Below are 19972 nucleotides of genomic sequence, written 5' to 3'. Positions count from 1 at the left end.
GTACTCGGTTTCTGGTGGGACCCTGACTTGGGTAATTTCAATCCTGCCATTGTTGAGGTGGAGAAAGATGTGACTCATTTCAGGGCATGTGGTCAGACAGCACAGGAATAGTCAGACCGGAGTGGTGATAGCGGGACAAAGCTGGGTATTGTTGGCATGCAAACACTAGCTTGTGGGTAATGTTGAAGAGGCAATATGTAGATCAGGAATAGAAGGGGAGCAAACTTTGGGCATGCCTGTGTCGGCTCTTTGACAGAGCACCTTTCACCATCTCGGGACCTCCCAATGCGCCTCGCAGCCAATGGGATACTTTGGAAGCATAGGCACTGTTGTAATGCGGCGGATAATTTGCACACGGCAAGCTCCCACAAACAGCAGTGTGATCATGACCAGCGAATCTGTTTTGGTGATGGTTAAGGGATATATATTGGCCAGGGCACCGGGGAGTAAGTGGTTGGTGCAGTGGGTCAGCAGACGGTCCTTTCAATTCATTGACTAGGGCTCCATACCAGCACCATCCTCCTCTGAGGGGCCTGCAAGAACTGTAAAGATGAAGCTGTAAAATGCCCTCAACTTTGGAAAATAAATGCATTGTGGTGAGTTGAGAGGAAGTGGGCTTGCTGTGCAGTTTGAGGATGTGTCTGATCAGCGGTTTGTGCAGCTCTTGTAGAAGCTGTCGTGTTGCGTGTTAATGTCTGTTGCCTGCTTTGCATGTTAGCTGATGTGTACCATTTACACAGTCCCTCCAAACACTCTAGCTTGGCTCTCAACTACCCGCTGAAATGCAAGTCCATTTTCTCTTCCTTTCCCCTAACTCTAGCTGGGGTATCGGGTGCCCTCCTCCACAGCCCGCTCCCCAACACCCCTGAACACACCCTCTGCCCCAGCTGGCATTGAAGGCTAGATGTTCAGTACTCGCAGGCTATTGACTTGTAGGATCACATCCGAGCCTGATCCAGTTCACACACCCACACACTTGGGACAGGAGCCTCTGGAAACCACTCCCGTGGTTCCAGATGCCTCCTAGGGTTGTTGCTCCTCTTCCCCATCGCTGTGTTGGACTCTATCTATTGCACTGTCCTTCCCACCACCACAAAACTACAGAAATCCTCTTACAACCTACAGACTTTTGAAATCCAAGTTTAGCAGCATTTCTCATTGCTTTCGAATTTATCTGACCATCTCTCCCACCTTTTACTGGTGTGTGTGCTATGTTCCTTGAGCTCTCAGTTGAAGTTTCTCAAAAAAGGCTGACCATTATTCAGAAGCAAATCCTGCCCAATCCATAGCACTGTAGAGGTTCCAGCTTAGAAGGAGACCGTTCAGCCCATTGTGTCTGTGCCAGCTCTTTTCTGGAGCAATCTAAAACTAATGCCACTGCCCGGTGCTGTCCCCATAGCCCTGTATCAATCCTAAACTAATCCCACTGCCCTGCTCTCCCTATAGCCCTGTGTCAATCCCAAAATAATCCCACTGCCCCGCTCTCTTCTTCCCCCAGTATCTTCCTGTATTTCAAATATTTTTTTTTTTCTCAACAGATGCATTGGTCTCTGCTTCAACCACTTCCTGTAACAAAGCATTCCATGCTCCAGTGCCCCTCTTTGTAAAGAGATTTCTCTGACCTTCATTCTCCTGGTGATGATCAGTTGATGTTTCTTCCCTTTGGCTGATACCTAGAGGAAATGATCATTTCCTGTTCACTCTATCAAAACACTTCATCAATGTAAAAACCTCAATTAAATCTCCTCTCGCCTGTCTCTGCTCCAGTGGAAACAGTCCCAGTATGTCCTGTGTCTCCTCATAACTATAGTTTCCCATCTCGAGCATCCCCTGAATCTGCACTGAACGTTCCCCCTGGCTTTAATGTCCTCTCTATAATGGGGTGCCCAAAATTGTGCACACTACTCTAACTGTGGACTAACCAATATATTAAACACATTTATCGTTTGCTCTTTACTCTTGGATTCTTATGCCCCATTTATAAAACCCAAGATGCTGTTGCTGGTTTTCTGGCTTTAGCTACCTGCACTCTGTTTCAGGGAATAATGTATTTGACCCCCAGTGTGTCTCTGTTCATCCCCATTTTTGAGTGTCTCTCCATTGAGTCTATACTCCAATTCCATTTTTCCCACAATGTATTATCTCTCACGTCTCCCCATTACATTGCCTCTACCACTGATTTGTCCCTTTTCACTAACCTGTCTTCCCAGAGTTCTCTTCACTGTTTGCAAACCACCTTTTGTGTCATTAGCAAGATTGTGTTCCCCATATGCTGGTCCAAATCATCAATGGATACTGAAAACCAATGTGGCTCCAGCACTGATCCCTGGGGTACACTACTTCACCCTGCTCCAATTGGAGCAATACCCATTTACCCGATTCATTTTTTCTTGTCAACCAACTTCCCATCAGTGCTGCTACATTGCCTCTTACAGCATGTCCCTGAATGTTTCTAACAAGCCTCTTGTGAGATACCTTATCGAATATCTTACTGTGTTCTATCCAATTGGTTACATCTTAAAATAATGTCAGAAACACAATTTGCCTTTAATGAATCGCTGATTAACCCATTCTTGTAGCTAGTGCATCGAGATAACAATGCTTCTAACTCCAGTGTTGTTTGGAATGTTTAGTGTATTCTCATGTGTAACACTTAATCCTGACTCCTTTGTCTAAATACTGGCCCATTTTCGCAGTTTTCTCATTTCATCTTTTGATATCGCTTGCCCCATCTACAGAGTGTTTTAATCTCTCACTAAAGAAAGGAAGACTTGCATTTCTATCATGCCTTTCATGTCCTCCGGATGTCCCAAAGCGCCTCTCAGCCAATGACGTAAAGTGTAGTCACCGTTGCATTGTAGGAAATGTAACCTCATGACCTGTTTCTTTCACTTGTCTGATTTCTCGCCATTTATTTCTGCTTCTGTTCCAATAATCTCTAGTCTCACGCATAGACTTTCCCCACCCCTGGCCACTCACTGCTCCCCCTGCCCCTGGGTCTCCAGATGAAGGCCATCCCTTCAATACAACCCTGCCTCACTCCAATCATTAGGACCCTTTCCCTCCTGTATCAGCCCCCCACCCAAATGTAGACATTCTTAACCTTCCTCTCCATAACCTGCTCAGCACGAGGCACAGGAAGTGAATCTAGTAACTCAGTCCTCGAACTCCCTCTGCAGGACCTCCAAGGTAATCCTGTCTACGTCTAGTCCCAATATTGACCAGAACTTCTGGCTGTCCTCCCTCCTTTCCCAGAGATTGTATCACCTGTTCTGTGATGTCCTTCACCCTGGCGCCAGGGAGTTAATGAACCATTCGGGACTCCTGGTCATGGCTGCAGATAAGGCTGTCTGTTCCCCAACCATAAAATCCCCCACTCTCCTATTCTTGTACTCTCTACCTGCCTATTACCGTCTGAAACCAGCTCACTTGTTAAAGCACCAAATAAACCACTTTAAACATTTTGTATTAAACAGCTAAAATAAAAATAAATACAGCATAATATATACTTAAACATTTGAATACTTTTTTTATAATCACTCCTGCTGAGGCTTAACTCCACATTCTCTGACCTTTCATAGCGAGAGAGGAAGTATTAAGGGGTGTAGCAACTTTGAAAGTGGATAAATCCAGAGGCCTGGATGACATGTATCCCAGGCTATTAAGTGAAGCAAAAGAGCAAATAGCAAAGGCTCTGACTATTATTTTCCAGTCCTCTCTGGTTACAGGTGTGGCCCTGGAGGACTGTAAACGTTGTACCTTTGTTTAAAAAGGGAGAAAGGGATAGACTGAGTAATTACAGGCCAGTCAGCCTAACTTCGATGGTGGGCAAATTATTGGAAAAAATCCTGAGGGACAGGGATAAATCTTAATCTAGAAAGACACGGATTAATCAAGGACAGTCAGCATGGATCTGTTGAGGGAAGGTCATGTCTGACTAACCTGATTGAATTTTTGAAGAGGTAACCAGGAGGGTCGATGAGGGAAATGCATTTAATGTAGTGTATATGGACTTTAGCCAAGCTTTTGAGAAGGTCCCACATGGCAGACTGGTCACAAAAGTAAAAGCTCATGGGATCCAGGGCAAAGTGGCAAGTTGGATCCAGAATTGGCTCAGGCAGGAAGCAAAGGGGAATGGTTAATGGGTGTTTTTATGACTGGAAGTCTGTTTCCAGTGGGGTTCTGCAGGGCTCAGTACTCAGTCCCTTACTTTTTATGGTATATATCAATGATTTATACAAAAATTGGCTGTGTGGTTGATGAAGAAAGCTGTAGGAGGATATCAAATCAATGGTCAGGTGGGCAGAACAGTGGCAAATGAAATTCAATGGAAGTGTGAAGTAATGCATTTAGTGAGGGTTAACAAGGCAAGCAATACACATTAAATGATAGAACACTAAAATGTAGAGGAACAAAGGGACCTTGGAGTGCATGTCCACAGATCCCTGAAGGTAGCAGGACAGATCTACAAGGTGGTTAAGATGGCATAGGTGATCCTTGCCGAGGCATAGAATTCAAGAGCAGGGAGGTTATGCTTAAACTATATAAAACACTAGGCTACAGCTATAGAGTACTGTGTGCAGTTCTGGTCACCACATTACAGGAAAGATGTGATTGCACTGGAGAGGGTCCAGAGGAGATTTACGAGGATGTTGCCTGGACTGAAGAATCTTAGCTATGAGGAAAGATTGGATAGGCTGGGGTTGTTTTCTTTGGAACAGAGACTGAGGGGAGACCTCATTGAGGTGTATAAAATTGAGGGGCCTGGATAGAATGGATAGGAAGGAAGTATTTCCCTTTAGCATAGGGGTCAACAACCAGGGGGCATAGATTTAAAGTAATTGGGAGGAGGATTTGAGGGGACATTTTTTCAGCGGGTGTTGGGGTTCTGGAACTCACTGCCACAAAAGGTGGTCGAGGCAGAAACCCTCACCACATTTATAAAGTACTTGGATGTACACCTGAAGTGCCGTAACCTGCAGGACTACGGACTAAGCTGGAAAGTGGGATTAGGCTGGGTAGCTCCTGGTCGACCGACGCGAACATGATGGGCCGAAATGGCCTCCTTCCGTGCTGTAAATTTCTCTGATTCCCTCAAACTCTAAGGTGACAGAGAATGTGCATTGACACTGCGCCTTTCACCATCTCGGGACGCCCAAAGCGCTCCAAATGCTTTCCCTCTCCATCTAAGTCTCTGCACACAGCAGGGCGAACTGGAGAACATGTTCCAAGAGGGAATGTGAATGGGAGAGCCCAGTCCCCATACCCCACTGAAAATCAGTGAGTGAGGCGCTGCCTGACCTCGCCCAGTGCCGTGCGGCGAGGCGCTGCCTGACCTCGCCCAGTGCCGTGCGGCGAGGCGCTGCCTGACCTCGCCCAGTGCCGTGCGGCGAGGCGCTGCCTGACCTCGCCCAGTGCCGTGCGGCGAGGCGCTGCCTGACCTCGCCCAGTGCCGTGCGGCGAGGCGCTGCCTGACCTCGCCCAGTGCCGTGCGGCGAGGCGCTGCCTGACCTCGCCCAGTGCCGTGCGGCGAGGCGCTGCCTGACCTCGCCCAGAATACCCTGACATTTTGCCTCCCTACCCCCTGCCCCTCCCCTACATTATTGTCATTGAATGGGAAAATTGCCTGTCCCTGACACACAGACAGGTGGCTAAGAGGTTTGGAATGTGTGACCACCCATCAAGGCAGGAAGAGGAATAGGAAGCGACTGCCAGGGTCACCTGAGGAAAATACACTTTCTCACTTTTTATATTGACATTAAATTCCATCGGCCATTGTCCACCCACTTACATATTTTATCCAGTTCATTCTGCAATTTCCTCCGATTCCATTGCCCACCCCCCGAGCTTGGTATCATCGACAAATTTGACCAGTGTCCATTGCGTACTGGATACTTGTTCCAAGGGCAACTAGGTTCAGTGTGAGAATAAAAAGGAAAAGTTGAGGGCAAGGTTTCTTGACTCGAAAGTAAAGTAAATCTGAGTGAGATTAAACAGGACCAGTCCAGATTCAAGGGAAAGATAGAACTGATCAGCAATGAGAAATATTGAAACGGGAGAAGGAAAGGTTTACAAATCAATATATTCAAGTCAGGGAAAAGGAGCTTATTGAAATAGACTTGCATTTATATAGCACCTTTCACAACCTCAACGTCCCAAAGCGCTTTGCAGCCAATTAAGTACTTTCTGAAGTGCAGTTACTGTTGTAATGTAAGAAACGTGGCAGCCTATTTGTGCACAGCAAGCTCCCACAAAAATTTTAAAATTAATAGAAATTGCATTAAATTAAATATTAGAGAAAAAACTTTTTTTTGAAATGTAAAAAAAAATGTTTCAAGTGTTAAAAAAATAAACTTACCTTCATAGACAGGGTTTTTAATAAAAATAAGTATTAACATGTAATTTTTCTATGTTTTGAAACTCTGGTGCTGGTAAAAGTAGGCGACATGCCTGCTTTTACCAGGCGCAAGAGTTTGAAGGACATTCACGAGGCAAGAGTTGGGCAAATAGCTCAAATCTCTGCCCGTGGATGTCCTTCCTGTGCGGATGTGTGCGATCTGTCAAAAGCCGGTTCTTGGTGCATGCGCACCGTGTGTTGAGAACCGGCATTTGCGAGGCCTTTTCGGGTGTGTGTGCACGTCGTACGCTCCCAGATAGGCTGTAAGTTCCGGCCCAATATCTCCCCTGTCAGGTGCTAAATGCTGCAAGTTTCAAATGTGATCCCACACTTGTGGGGGAGACCAAAACTAGGGGCCATTAATATAGGCTAGTCACTTCATAGTAGTTCATAGAATCATTGGTTACAGCATGGAATGCCATTCTTTCAGCTCGTCGAGCCGGCTAATGCATCCAATAAGGAATTCGGGCGAAACTTCTTTACCCAGAGTGGTAAGAATGTGGAACTCACTACCACAGGGAGGGGTTGAGGCGAATACTATTGATGCATTTAAGGGGAGGCTAGACAAGCATATGAGGGAGATGGAAATAGAGGGTTATGCTGATAGATTTAGATGAGGAAAGACGGAAGGAGGCTCGAGTGGAGATTAAAGACTGGGATAGACCTGTTGGGCCCAATGGCCAGTTTCTACGCTATAAAATTGTATTAAGTGTGCTAAAGCTTTACTCAGACTTGAGGTAAATAAATTGATGGACCTGTTGGTTTGTCTCTCGGGACCCTGAGGAAGAAATAGCAATGGCTGTGACTATAAATTTCTGAAATTCTTTGTGCCAGAAGACTGGAGGGAGATGAATGTTACTCCCATCTTCAAAAGGAGGAGATAAGAACAAGGCAGTAAGTAATAGGCCAGCGAGTCTCACGTTGGTAACTTGAGTCGATAATACTGGGTGGAAAACATGCGTTAATCATCGAGGGCACAAATTTAAAATCATTACAAAAAGAATTGGAGGAAAAATTGTCTTTAGACTTGGAGAGGGGTTTGAATGTGGGATTCTCTGTCACGAATTGTTGATGAAAGTCCGTTAAAACTTAACTGGGAATTGGAGTGTTGCTTGCAAGGGGATAATATTCAAGGCTATGGGGACAGTGAGGTTAATGGACCTCTTCATAGAATCCTTACAGCCAGACGGGGTCGTTCGGCCCATTGTGTCAGTGCCAGCTCTTGTGCTGAGTGAGAGAACCCATTTCCTCCACTGCGGTCGGCCCAGAGGGAGATATTTGACTGCGATCAGAATCCCCTCACATCCAGCAACTCGTGGGTCTCTACATTTACCGGTCTGTCACGGACTCGTTCTGTCTCTGGGTTATTTCCGTTACCAAAGGCATCTTTCTATAAACAGGTGACCATCCTGACACTCGAACCCCACCGGGAGGGCGATGAACAGACTTTGGTTGGCTCCTATCCTTCGACCTGTCGGGCTCAGGTATTCCAGAGTAGGAGTTACTCTGCTGGCTGTGTGGGGAGGATGAGGTAGAGACCTTGGTACCTGATATCGTCAATCTTCCTGAATTGCTGGTTTTGAATAGACTCATTTCTGCAGACTCTTTCTCTTAAATGTGCTGAGGGAGTGAGCCAGTCTCTCCCTGCCCTTTGACCTGGGAGAGGATTACTGGCACGGGGTGATGAGTCACATACAGCATTCATTCTTGCCTGTGATAACGTTGCATTCTGTCCAAGGATCACTGCTTATCTCCGTTCTGTTGAACCAGGACGGATCCTGCAGATAATGACTGGGTCAGAAGTGCAGTAATTATATACACACCTCTCAAAACAGCCTGCTCCATTGCTGAGCTTCATCAGTCTCCTCTCTAGTCCGAGGGGCTGTACTGTACCCAACACGGCATTAAGAAGGGAGGGATGAACACACAGGAGGCTGCTGTCTGAGGTCAAGGGTCACCTTCCAATGCCACTGAATCAGACTCTTGGGGTCACCCCAAGCGAGCCACAGGACTAGGAGTCCCTCAAATACTTCCCCCTCTCTCTTACCCCAGCCCGCCTGCCTCTCCCTCAGCCCCCACACTGCCCGAGCAGTTGAACGATGGGCCCCTTTGGAGCTGTTTTTTTTTTACATGTATCTCTAAAACTCGTCAGTGTGAAACAAAGCCTGCCTATGACTGTGCGTGTGGCTGTGACTGTACCAATGATTACTAATGGTGACGGCTGAGTGAAGCACAGTTCCACTGAGACCCACCACACTGTGCTTACATTCCGATCTTTGATTTGTGAGTGCAACCATTGCGATTTGGGTCCTGAAACGTTACTGTAATAGTCCTGTCGAGGTACTGAATCGAATGGAGTAATGCAGTCTTAGTTGCAGCCTGAGCTTTCGCCTCCCGCTTGGGACTTTAGAAGCAAGAGTTTAATATTCGCAGTTCAGCACACTGCTATCGTGTGGTTCGGAATTTTGACCTGGAGAGCTCAGCACGAGGTGAGATTAGAATCCGAGCACTTTACAACAGAGGGGGCCATTCGGCCCATAGTGTCTGTGATGGCTCTTTGCTAGTGCAATCTGTAACTAATCCCACTATCTCACTGTATCCCCACAGCCCTGTATCTGCCTCTGCTTCAAACATTATAAGAACATAAGAAATAGGAACGGGAATAGGCCATATGGCCCCTCTAACCTGCTCCGCCATTCAATAAGATCATGGCTGATCTGATCGTGGACTCTGCTCCACTCCCCATAACCCCTTATCCCCTTTATCGTTTAAGAAACTGTCTATTTCTGTCTTAAATTTATTCAATGTCCCAGCTTCCACAGCTCTGAGGCAGCGAATTCCACAGATTGACAACCCTCAGAAGAAATTTCTCCTCTCGGTTTTAAAGGGGCGGCCCCTTATTCCAAGATCATGCCCTCTAGTTCGTGTCCCCCATCGGTGGAAGCATCCACCTTGTCAAGACACCTTATACTCTTTAGTTTTGATAAGATCATCTCTCATTCTTCTGAATTCCAATGAGGAAAGGCCCAACCTCCTTGACCTTTCCTCATGAGTCAACCCCCTCATCTCCAGAATCAACCTAGTGAACCTTCTCTGAACTGCCTCCAAAGCAAATATATCCTTTCGTGAATAGGGAAACCAAAACTGCACGCAGTATTCCAGGTGTGGCCTCACCAATACCCTGTATAGCTGTAACAAGACTTCCCTGCTTTTATACTCCATTCCCTTTGCATAAAGGCCAAGATTCCATTGGCCTTCCTGATCACTTGTACCTGCATACTATCCTTTTGTGTTTCATGCACAAGTATCCCCAGGTCCCGCTGTACTGCAGCACTTTGCAATCTTTCTCCATTTAAATAATAACTTGCTCTTTGATTTTTTTTCTGCCAAAGTGCATGACCTCACACTTTCCAACATTATACTCCATCTGCCAAATTTTTGCCCACTCACTTAGCCTGTCCATGTCCTTTTTGCAGAATTTTTGTGTCCTCGTGCACCATTTTTCCTCCCATCTTTGTATCGTAAGCAAACTTGGCTACGTTACACTCTGTCCCTTCTTCCAAGTCATTAATATAGATTGTAAATAGTTGGGCTCCCAGCACTGATCCCTGCTGCACCCCACTAGTTGCTGATTGCCAACCAGAGAATCAACCATTTATCCCGACTCTCTCTCTTTTCTGTTTGTTAGGCAATCCTCTATCCATGCTAATGTATTACCCCCAACCCCGTGAACTTTTATCTTGTGTAGTAACCTTTTATGTGTCATCTTGTCAAATGCCTTCCGGAAGTCCAAATACACCACATCCACTGGTTCCTCTTTATCCAACCTGTTCGTTACATCCTCAAGGAACTCCAAATTTGTCAAACATGACTTCCCCTTCATAAAACCATGCTGACTCTGCCTGCCTGGATTTTGCTTTTCCAAATGTCCTGCTACTGGTTCTTTAATAATATACTCCAGCATTTTCCCAACCACAGATGTTAGGCTAACTGATCTATAGTTTCCTGCTTTTTGTCTGCCTCCTTTTTTAAATAGCGCCGTTACATTTGCAGTTTTCCAATCTGCTGGGACACCCCAGAATCCAGGGAATTTTGGTAAATTACAACCAATGCATCCACAATCCCTGCTGCTACTTCTCAAGACCTAAGGATGCAAGCCATCAGGTCCAGGGGATTTATCTGCCTTTAATCCCATTATCTTATTGAGTACCACCTCCTTCGTGATTATGATTGTGTTAAGTTCCTCCCCCCCCCCCCCACATAGTCCCTTGACTTTCCACTGTTGGGCTATTGTTAGTGTCCTAGAAACATAGAAATTTACAGCGCAGAATGAGGCCATTTTGGCCCATCGTGTCCACGCTGGCCGACAAAGAGCCACACGGCACTTGGTCAGCAGCCCTAAAGGTTACTTATAAACCTATGAACAATGACTGAAAGGCAAAGAGCAGCCAGTCCGCCTCTCACAACTGCGACACCTCTTATGCTGAAACATGCTGCACTCCACCCCAACCGGAGCCACATGATCTCCTGGGAGAGGCAAAAACCCAGGCCAATTTAGGGAGAAAAAAAATCTGTGAACATTCCTCTCCGACCCACACAGGCGATCGACACTAGTCCAGGAGATCACCCTGGCCATGTTCTATTCCTTGCAGTACTTGCCATTATATCTGCGCTGTCCAACAAAAGGTCATCCAGTCTAATCCCAATTACCAGCTCTAGGACCATAACCCTGCAGGTTATGGCACTTTAAGTGCCCATCCAACCATCTCTTCAAAGTGGTTTCTACATCCACCACTCTTCCAGGCAGTGAGTTCTAGATCCCCACAACCTCTGTATAAAGAAGCCCCCCCCCCCCCCTCAAATCCCCTCTAAACCTTCCACCAACCACCTTAAAACAATGCCCCTTCATAATCGACCCTTCCACCAATGCATCCTCTTTAGTGCAATCACGGCATTCCTATAATACGGCAACCAGAACTGCACACAGTACTCTAGCTGTGTGGCCTAACCAAAGCATTATACAATTTAAGCATACCTTCCCTGCTCTTATATTCTATGCCTCAGCCAATAAAGGCAAGCATTCTGTATGCCTTCCTAACAGCCTTATCCACCTGGCCTGCTACTTTCAGGGATCTGTGGACAAGCACGCCAAGGTCCCTTTGTTCCTCTACACTATTAAGTGACCTACCACTTAATGTGTATACCCTTTCCTTATTAGCCCTCCCAAAGTGCATCACCTCACTTTCCTAAATTAAATTCCATTGGCCACTGCTCTGCCTACCTGACCAGTAGATTGATGTCCTCCTGCAGCCCATGACTCTCCTCTTCATTATCAACCACACAGCCAATTTTAGAGTCATTTGCAAACTTCTTAATCATACTGCCTATATTCAAATCTAAATCGTTGATATATATCACAAAAAGCAAGGGTCCCAGTACTGAACCCTGCCGAAGCCCACTGGAAACATCCTTCCAGTCACACAAACATCCATCAATCATTACCCTTTGCTTCCTACCTCCAAACCCATTTTGGATCCAACTTGCCACTTTGCCCTGGATCCCATGGGCTTTAACCTTCATGACCAGTCTACCATGTGGGACCTTATCAAAAGCCTTGCTAAAATCCATATACTACATCGTACGCACTACCCTCATCGACCCTCTTGGTTACCACCTCAAAAACTTCAATCAGGTTAGTCAAACATGATCGTCCCTTAACAAATCCATGCTGACTGTCCCTAATTAATCCTTGTCTTTCCAAATGCAGATTTATCCTGTGTTTCGGGATTTTTTCCAGTAATTTCCCCACCATTGAGTTTAAGCTGACAGGCCTGTAATTACTCGGCCTATCCCTTTTTCCCTTCTTAAACAAGGGTACCACATTAACAGTCCTCCAATCCTCCAACACCATGCCCAGATCCAAAGAGGACTGGAAAATGATGGTCAAGGCCTCTGCTATTTCCTCTCTTACTTCATTCAACAGCATTTCATCTGGGCCTGGGGACTTAGCTACTTTCAAAGCTGCTGAACCCCTTAATACTTCCTCTCTCACTGTTTATTTCATCCAGAGTATCACACTCTTCCTCTATAGCAGTATCTGCATTGCCCCTTTCCTTTGTGAAAACAGATGCATAGTATCCGTTAAGAACCCTACCAACATCTTCTGCCTCCACACAAAGATTACCCTCATGGTCTCTAATAGGCCCTACCCTTTCTTTAGTTACCCTCTTACTCTTAATATATTTATAGAACATCCTAGGGTTTTTCTTAATTTTACTAGCCAAGAATTTCTCATGCTCTCTCAGCATTCCTAATATCCTTTTTAATTTTGTCTCTTAACTTTCTATATTCCTCAAGATTCTGAAGTATTTAGCCGTTGGTATATGACATAAGCGTCCCTTTTTTTTCTGCATCCTCCCCTGTAAGTCCCTAAACATCCAGGGGGCTCTGGAATTATTTTTCCCAGCCTTTTTCTTTAAGGGAACATGTTTGTCCTGAGCCTTCCGGATCTCCTCCGGTGAATGTCTCCCACTGTTCCGATTACTGATTTACCCACAAGTTGCTGTTTCCAGTCCACTGGCCAAATCACTCCTTAACTTAGCAAAATTAGCTTTTCCCCAATTCGGAACTTTTATTCGAGGCCGATTCTTGTCCTTATCCATAACCAACTTGAATCTGACTGAATTATGGTCACTGGTACCCAAGTGCTCTCCCACTAATACCCCTTCAACCTGCCCAGCTTCATTCCCCAAAACTAAATCCAAGACCGCCCCCTCTCGTGTTGAGCTTGGTACATATTGACTAAAAAAGTTCTCTTGAATGCATTTCAAGAATTCCGTACCCTCTATACCCTTCACACTAAATTTGTCCCAATCAATATTTGGATAGTTAAAATCCCCTACTATTGCTACCCTATGGTTTTTAGACTTCACAGCAATTTGCCTACATATTTGCTCTTCTATCTCCCTCCCACTGTTTGGGGGTCTATAATACACGCCCAGCAGTGTGATTGCCCCTTTTTTATTTTTCAGTTCGACCCATATGGTCTCATTTGATGATTCCTCTAACATATCCCTCCTCACTGTTGCAATTGTTTCTTTAATCAGTACCACAATCCCCCTTCCTCTCCTTTTTACCCCCCTCTATCTTGCCTAAAAATCCTGTAGCCAGGAATATTGATCTGCCAAACCTGGCCCTCTTTCAGCCATGTCTCTAATGGCTATAATGTCATACTCCCAAGTGTCTACCTGTGCTCTTAGCTCATCCGCCTTATTTGCTGTACTCCTTGCATTAAAGTATATACCATTCAGCACAGGAAGACCTCCTTGCTTACTACATACTGAGTTCTGTTTCCTCTGTCTTACAGATTCGCTTTCTACATTCTTGCTATCCAATTTCTGCTTTACTTCCTTCCCTTTTGAATTTGTTCTCTGGTTCCCATCCCCCTGCCAAGCTAGTTAAATCTCTCCCCAACAGCACCAGCAAAACTCCCCGTGAGGTCCTCTGCTGTAAAGACTGATACAAAATATTTGTTCAGTGTCTGCCATCTCCATGTTCTCCATTACTAATTCCCCGGTCTCGTCCTCTAAGGGACCAACATTTACTTTAGCCACTCTTTTTATATATCTATAGAAACTCTTGCTATCTGTTTTTATATTTTGTGCTAGTTTACTTTTAGTCTGTCTATCCTTAATCCTTTTTTTAGTCGTTCTTTGCTGGCTTTTAAAAGCTTCTCAGTCTTCTGTCCTCCCACCAGTTTTGGCCGCTTTGTATGCCCTTGTTTTTAATTGGATACCGTCCTTTATTTCTTAGCCACGGATGGCTATCTTTTCTCACACCCTTTCCGCCTCACTGGAATATATTTTTCTTGAGAGTTGTGAAATATCTCCTTAAATGTACACCACTGTTCATCAACCGTCCTACACTTTAATCTATTTTCCCAGTCCACTTTACCCAACTCTGCCCTCATACCTTCATATCTCCTTTATTTAAGCTTAGTACGCTGGTTAGAGATCCAACTTTCTCACCCTCCATCTGAATTTGAAATTCAATCATGCTATGATCACTCATTCCGAGGGGATCCTTTACTAGGAGATTGTTTGTTTATTAATCCTGTCTCATTACACAGGACCAGATCGAAGAGAGTCTGCCTCCTGGTTGGTTCCGTTACATACTGCTCAAAAAGCCTGTCTTTTATGCACTCTCTGAACTCTTCCTCAAGGCTACCCTGACCAATTTGATTTGTCCAATCAATATGGAGTTAAAATCACCCATGATTATTGCTGTTCCCTTTTTATAAGCCCCCACTATTTCCTGGTTTATGCTCCGACCAACAGAGTTGCTACTGTTAGGGGGCCTATAGACCACGCCCACCAGTGACTTTTTCCCTTTATTGTTCCTTTATCTCCACCCAAACTGTTTCAACATCCTGATCCTTTGCGCCAATATCGTTTCTCACTATTGCAGTGATTCCAGCCTTTATCAACAGTTACCCCACTTCCTTTTCCTTTTCTGCCTGTCCTTCTGGATTGTCAAATACCCCTGAATATTTAATTCCCAGTCCTGGTCACCTTGCAACCACATCTCTGTAATGGCTATCAGATCATACCCATTTGTCTCAATTTGTGCCATCAACTCATCTATTTTGTTACAAATGCTATGTGCATTTAGACAAAGTGCCTTTGTTTTTTTTTTACCCTTTTTTTTTTTCCTGCTTGTTTCCCCTCTCCTTCAAACTCACTTTTTTTTCCTTCTTTCTAATTCCAGCTTTACTCCCCTCCCTACTGAATCTATTTTCAGCTTCCCATCTCCTGCCAAGCTTGTTTAAACCCTCCCCAACAGCACTAGCAACCCCGCCCCCCAGGTGTGGATATTGGTCCCGGCTCTGTTGAGGTGCAACCCGTCCGGCTTGTACAGGTCCCACCTCCCCCAGAAGCGGTCCCAATGCCTCAGGAAACTGAAGCCCTCCCGCCTGCATCATCTATTCAGCCACGTATTCATCTGCTCAATCCTCTTATTTCTGTACTCACTAGCTTGTGGCACCAGGAGTAATCCGGAGATTACTACCTTTTTTGAGGTCCTGCTTTTTAATCTCCTAGCTCACCAAACTCTGCCTGCAGGACCTCATCCCTCTTCCTACCTATGTCATTGGTACCGATGTGGACCATGACCTCTGACTGTTCACTCTCTTCCCCCCCCCCCACCCAGAATGCCCTGCAGCTGCTCAGTGACATCCTTGACCCTGGCACCAGGGAGCCAACACACCATCCTGGAGTCACGTTTGCGGCCGCAGAAACGCCTGTCTGCTCCCCTGACTATTGAATCCCCTACCACTATTGTTCTTCCATTCTTCTTCCTTCCCCCTCTGCAGCTGAGCCACCTTAAAAGCTGCAGTGGTGTCTGCCTCACCCACTTCCTGTGGCAAACCATTCTATGCAACAACAGCAACTCTACGGAAAGAAACATCTCATAACCCTTCTCCTCACACTCTTACTAACAATTTAAAATTGATCAACCCTAGTCACTGATTCCCCAATCAGAGGAATGTCATTCCTGATTCACTATCAAAAGTCTTTAAGTTGAAAAACTTAAATTAACTCTCCTCTTACCCGTCCCTGTTCCAGTGGAAACTAATCTTTCCAGTCTGTCGTAACTATAGTTTCCCATCCCTGGCATTCCCCTGAACCTACACTGAACGCACTCTCTGCCTTTAATGTCCTTTCTGTAATGGGCTAAAACTCAACAGTGCTCGCAAAGTACTCTAACTGACCTTGGGCTTTGCATAGATTTATCATTTTCTTTACTCTTATGCTCTGCCCTATTTATAAACCTAAAATGCTGTTGGCCTCTAAGGCTTCACCTCCCCGGTGAGAACCCAACAAACATTAATTTTGATAAACCGATACTGAATCGCATGCTTTATTCCTTTCTCTCTCCCTTCTCCCTGTTGCAGTTCCACGAGGGAGAACTCTACAGTATTCCTGTGGCCATTCTTCCTGTGTGTACCTGGACGGTGAGGGTCATCTGCTAGTTTAATCACATTGTGCTGGATCTCGGTTATCCCACACAAACGCAGTTCTGTATTTTGGTTTGGAGAAGGAGCCCCACCTGAACTCTTTCCCTCACTCCCCACACTTCCCATCTTACTAATTGGTATGGACATCAAGCGGTCCTCTGCCAGGATGCAGCTCAGGTTAGATGCAGGGTAAAGCTCCCTTCGCAGTGCCTCTCCAATGTGTTTCAGCCCCAACCATCAAACCAGCTGCTGTCCCACGACAGGATGACATTTCCCCATACCTCTGGAGTGGGGCCTCTTGGTTTAGCTTCTGAATTTCCGCACCAACGTGGTCTTGCTTTTTATAACTTTTGTCTCAGAATGAGGTTCTCGATGGGCGTTGAATTAAGGAGCTGTCTGAGTTGTGAGCCCCTGCCTGTAGGAACTGAGGTGGGACGGGATATTTCCCATAATGGTTATTAGTGAAATCTTCAACACATCTGTGTAATAGAGAGGGAAAGGTCCTGTGGGCTGAGGCGGCCAAACCCATCTCGTATCGCAGTCTCCTCAGTCTGGCTGAATTTGAACTGAGGTGAGACCCAGAGTCGAATCCACATGATTTTTAATAATAGACTGGAGTTGTTTTTCTGTTTGAGCGATGGCCTCCGCCCAGTTCTCGGACTCTTGCTCTGCAGGAAATGGCCCAGGGTTCAATTGTTGTCTTCAAACTTTTTTTCACAAAAATTAAGTTTTGGAAGCTCGCTGCACTCCAGAGAACTGATCAAATGATTAAATGGGTGAACGGACAGGCAGGAATGCACAGGTTGGATCTGAGAGGTGCTGAAACATGGAAGGGATATTAACTGTAAATAACTAGGTGGGGGGGGGGGGGGCGGGTGAGCGTCTGAGGGAGCGGGGGGGGGGGCAGGGTGAGGGGGGCTGAAGGAGTGACTGCAAAGCAGCTGATGCTTCACTGGTGGAAGAGCCAAGAGAGAGAAACTTGCTTTTATACAGTGCCTTTTGCAACATCAGGACGTCACAAAGCGCCAAATAAATAGTTTTGAAGTGTAGTCACTGTTGGAATGTAGGAAACGTAGCAGCCAATTTGCACACTGCACGATCCCACAATCAGCAATATGATAATGACACGATCATTTTTAGTGGTGATGTTTGGGGGGTAAATATTGGCCAGGACACCAGGGAAACTTCCCTGCTCTTCAAATATAGCTATAAAATCTTTTACATTTACTTGGCAGAGCAGACAGGGTCTCGGTTTAACATCTCATCCGAAAGACAACACCACCTGATAATGCAGCACTCTCTCTCTCTCCTCTTTCTCATTCTCTTTTGCTCCTTCTCTCTCTCTGGCCCCAGCTCGCGTGCTCGGGACAGCAGTGTATTCCACTAGTGTGTGCACGCAGTTGTCTTTATGTCCTGGAAGCCGCACAAAACTTGGGCTAATGATTCTCTAGAATCTATTCTGTGGTGAGGTTCTGTTAATTGAAATGCTGAGTACAAATCACGAGTGTGCTTGGTGAAGTATAAAGGGAAAGGAGTTGTTTACGCTGCAAATCTCATTAGTGCCCTCGATGTGACACTGGAGCTTGTGGAATGTGTTTTGGAATTGTTGAGACAAGGTATCCTTTTTATTCCCACATGTAAGGCAGTGAAGGACTGGTTACTATAATCAGCCTATTTCATCCCTTATCGCTCCACCTGTAATACAGACCGTTAAAGCTGCACCATCCATCATTGCTGTACACTCTGGGTCACAGGCAAACTGCCCATTGCTTAATCTGAGCACTGCAAACATTTAATTGCACTCCCAGGTACAGCATGGGTTAGATGCAGAGTAAAGCTCCCTCTACACTGTCCTATCAAACACTCCCAGGGCAGGGACAGCACGGGTTAGATACAGAGTAAAATGTGCTCTACACAGGCAGTTTGATGTGCTGGTCCCACTCTGCTTGTTCAGAATGCAGCAGATGTTGTTGCCTGAAATTCTGTGCGCCGTATAGTTTACAGACAGGCAAACTTTCCCAGAACTTTTCACCGTCTCCAGTGTGTGCTAATAACTTGGCATGAATGTGGATTTTAGGCTTGCTTGGTTTCAGCAATGTGCAGCTAGTCCTAAAATAATTAAATTCTGACTGCAGAAAGGTCTCCCATTGCAAACATTGAGTGGTCTTTATTGAATTCTAAATCCTTTCAGCGGTTGCTATGGAACTGCCCATGTCTTTCAGTAAGGTGTGATAATGTGATTTCTCGGGAGTATGGCTTTGATTGCACTCCAGCTGAGGCCGCTGCTCCTTAACCACTTGTTCTTTAATGAGAGCGGAGGCTGGGGAGGCCCATTCCTTGACTGAAGCTGGGGGAATTAGTGATGTCTGGTCAGTGAGGACAGTAGTTCAGTCGCTGTTTGTTTTAGTCTGGTGTGTTCAGTGACTGCGTTTGACGGTGTGTTTGTCTTTGCGTTTGACGGTGTGACGTGTTTGTGTTTGGTGTTTGGTGCTTAATGTGTGCTCAGTGAGTGTGTTTTGCTTTGACGCTGGTGGCTGGGACTGGAAACACGAGCTGAATACTAATGTGTTGCTTTGTCTTGTTTTGCAGGACCTCTACCACAGCTGCTTATAAATGGGGACATGGAACAGAAGGTAGAAAGCTCTTCTTATCCCAGTGCTGTCTGACTGAAACATGTCGTGTTGTTTACAGGAGATGGTGTCCAAGTGCAGCGCTTCAAAACAAACCCCCCCCCCCCCCCCGCCCCAACTTTCTGAAACTGTTCCTTTTCTCCCTTCCTTGTTCCCGGCTGTTTACGCACTCAATGGAGATATCTTTAAATGACCGTAGCACCCGTAGTCCATTATTAAGGAAGTAGTAGCAGGACACTTAGAAAATCATAATGTTGTCAGGCAGAGTCAGCATGGTTTTATGAAAGGGAAATCATGTTTGGCACATTTGCTGGAATTCTTTGAGGATGTAACGAGCAGGGTAGATAAAGGGGAGCCAGTAGATGTTGTGTATTTGGATTTCCAGAAGGCATTCGATAAGGTGCCATATAAAAGGTTACTGCACAAGATAAGAGCTCCCGGGGTTGGGGGTAATATGTTAGCATGGATAGAGGATTGGCTAACTAACACAAAACAGTGTCTGGATAAATGGCTTATTTTCAGGTTGGCAAACTAACTAATGGGGTTCCACAAGGATCAGTGCTGGGGCCTCAACTATTTGCAATCTATATTAATGACTTGGATGAAGGGACCGAGTGTAATGTAGCCAAGTTTGCTGATAAGATAGGTGGGAAAGCAAGTTGTGAGGAGGATGCAAAGAATCTGCAGTGGGATATAGAAAGGCTCAGTGAGTGGGCAAAAATTTGGCAGATGGAGTATAATATGGGACAATGTGAGGTTACCCACTTTGGTGGGAAAAATAAAACATCAAATTATTATTTAAATGGAGAGATTACAAAGTACAGAGGGACCTGGGGGTCCTTGTGCATGAAACACACAGTTAGTATGCAGGTACAGCAAGTAATCAGGAAGGCAAATGGAATGTTGCCTTTATTGCAAGGGGGATAGAGT

The 19972-nt window shown here is 45.5% G+C and overlaps 1 protein-coding gene across 1 annotated transcript in view; it reads left to right on the top strand.

Annotated features, from left to right (window-relative positions):
- nherf1b (NHERF family PDZ scaffold protein 1b) overlaps positions 1–19972 on the top strand; it is a 130456-nt gene that overhangs the window by 91429 nt on the left and 19055 nt on the right. Inside the window, exon 4 of the mRNA XM_070873713.1 lies at positions 19002–19045. Within this exon, the coding sequence (XP_070729814.1) occupies positions 19002–19045 (44 nt within the window). The remainder of the gene's footprint in view (positions 1–19001; positions 19046–19972) is intronic.

Source organism: Pristiophorus japonicus, unplaced genomic scaffold (assembly GCF_044704955.1).
Source record: "Pristiophorus japonicus isolate sPriJap1 unplaced genomic scaffold, sPriJap1.hap1 HAP1_SCAFFOLD_556, whole genome shotgun sequence".
Classification (NCBI taxonomy): Eukaryota; Metazoa; Chordata; class Chondrichthyes; family Pristiophoridae; genus Pristiophorus; species Pristiophorus japonicus.
Note: the sequence above shows the minus strand (reverse complement) of the source record. Positions and strands in the feature narration are given on the sequence as shown.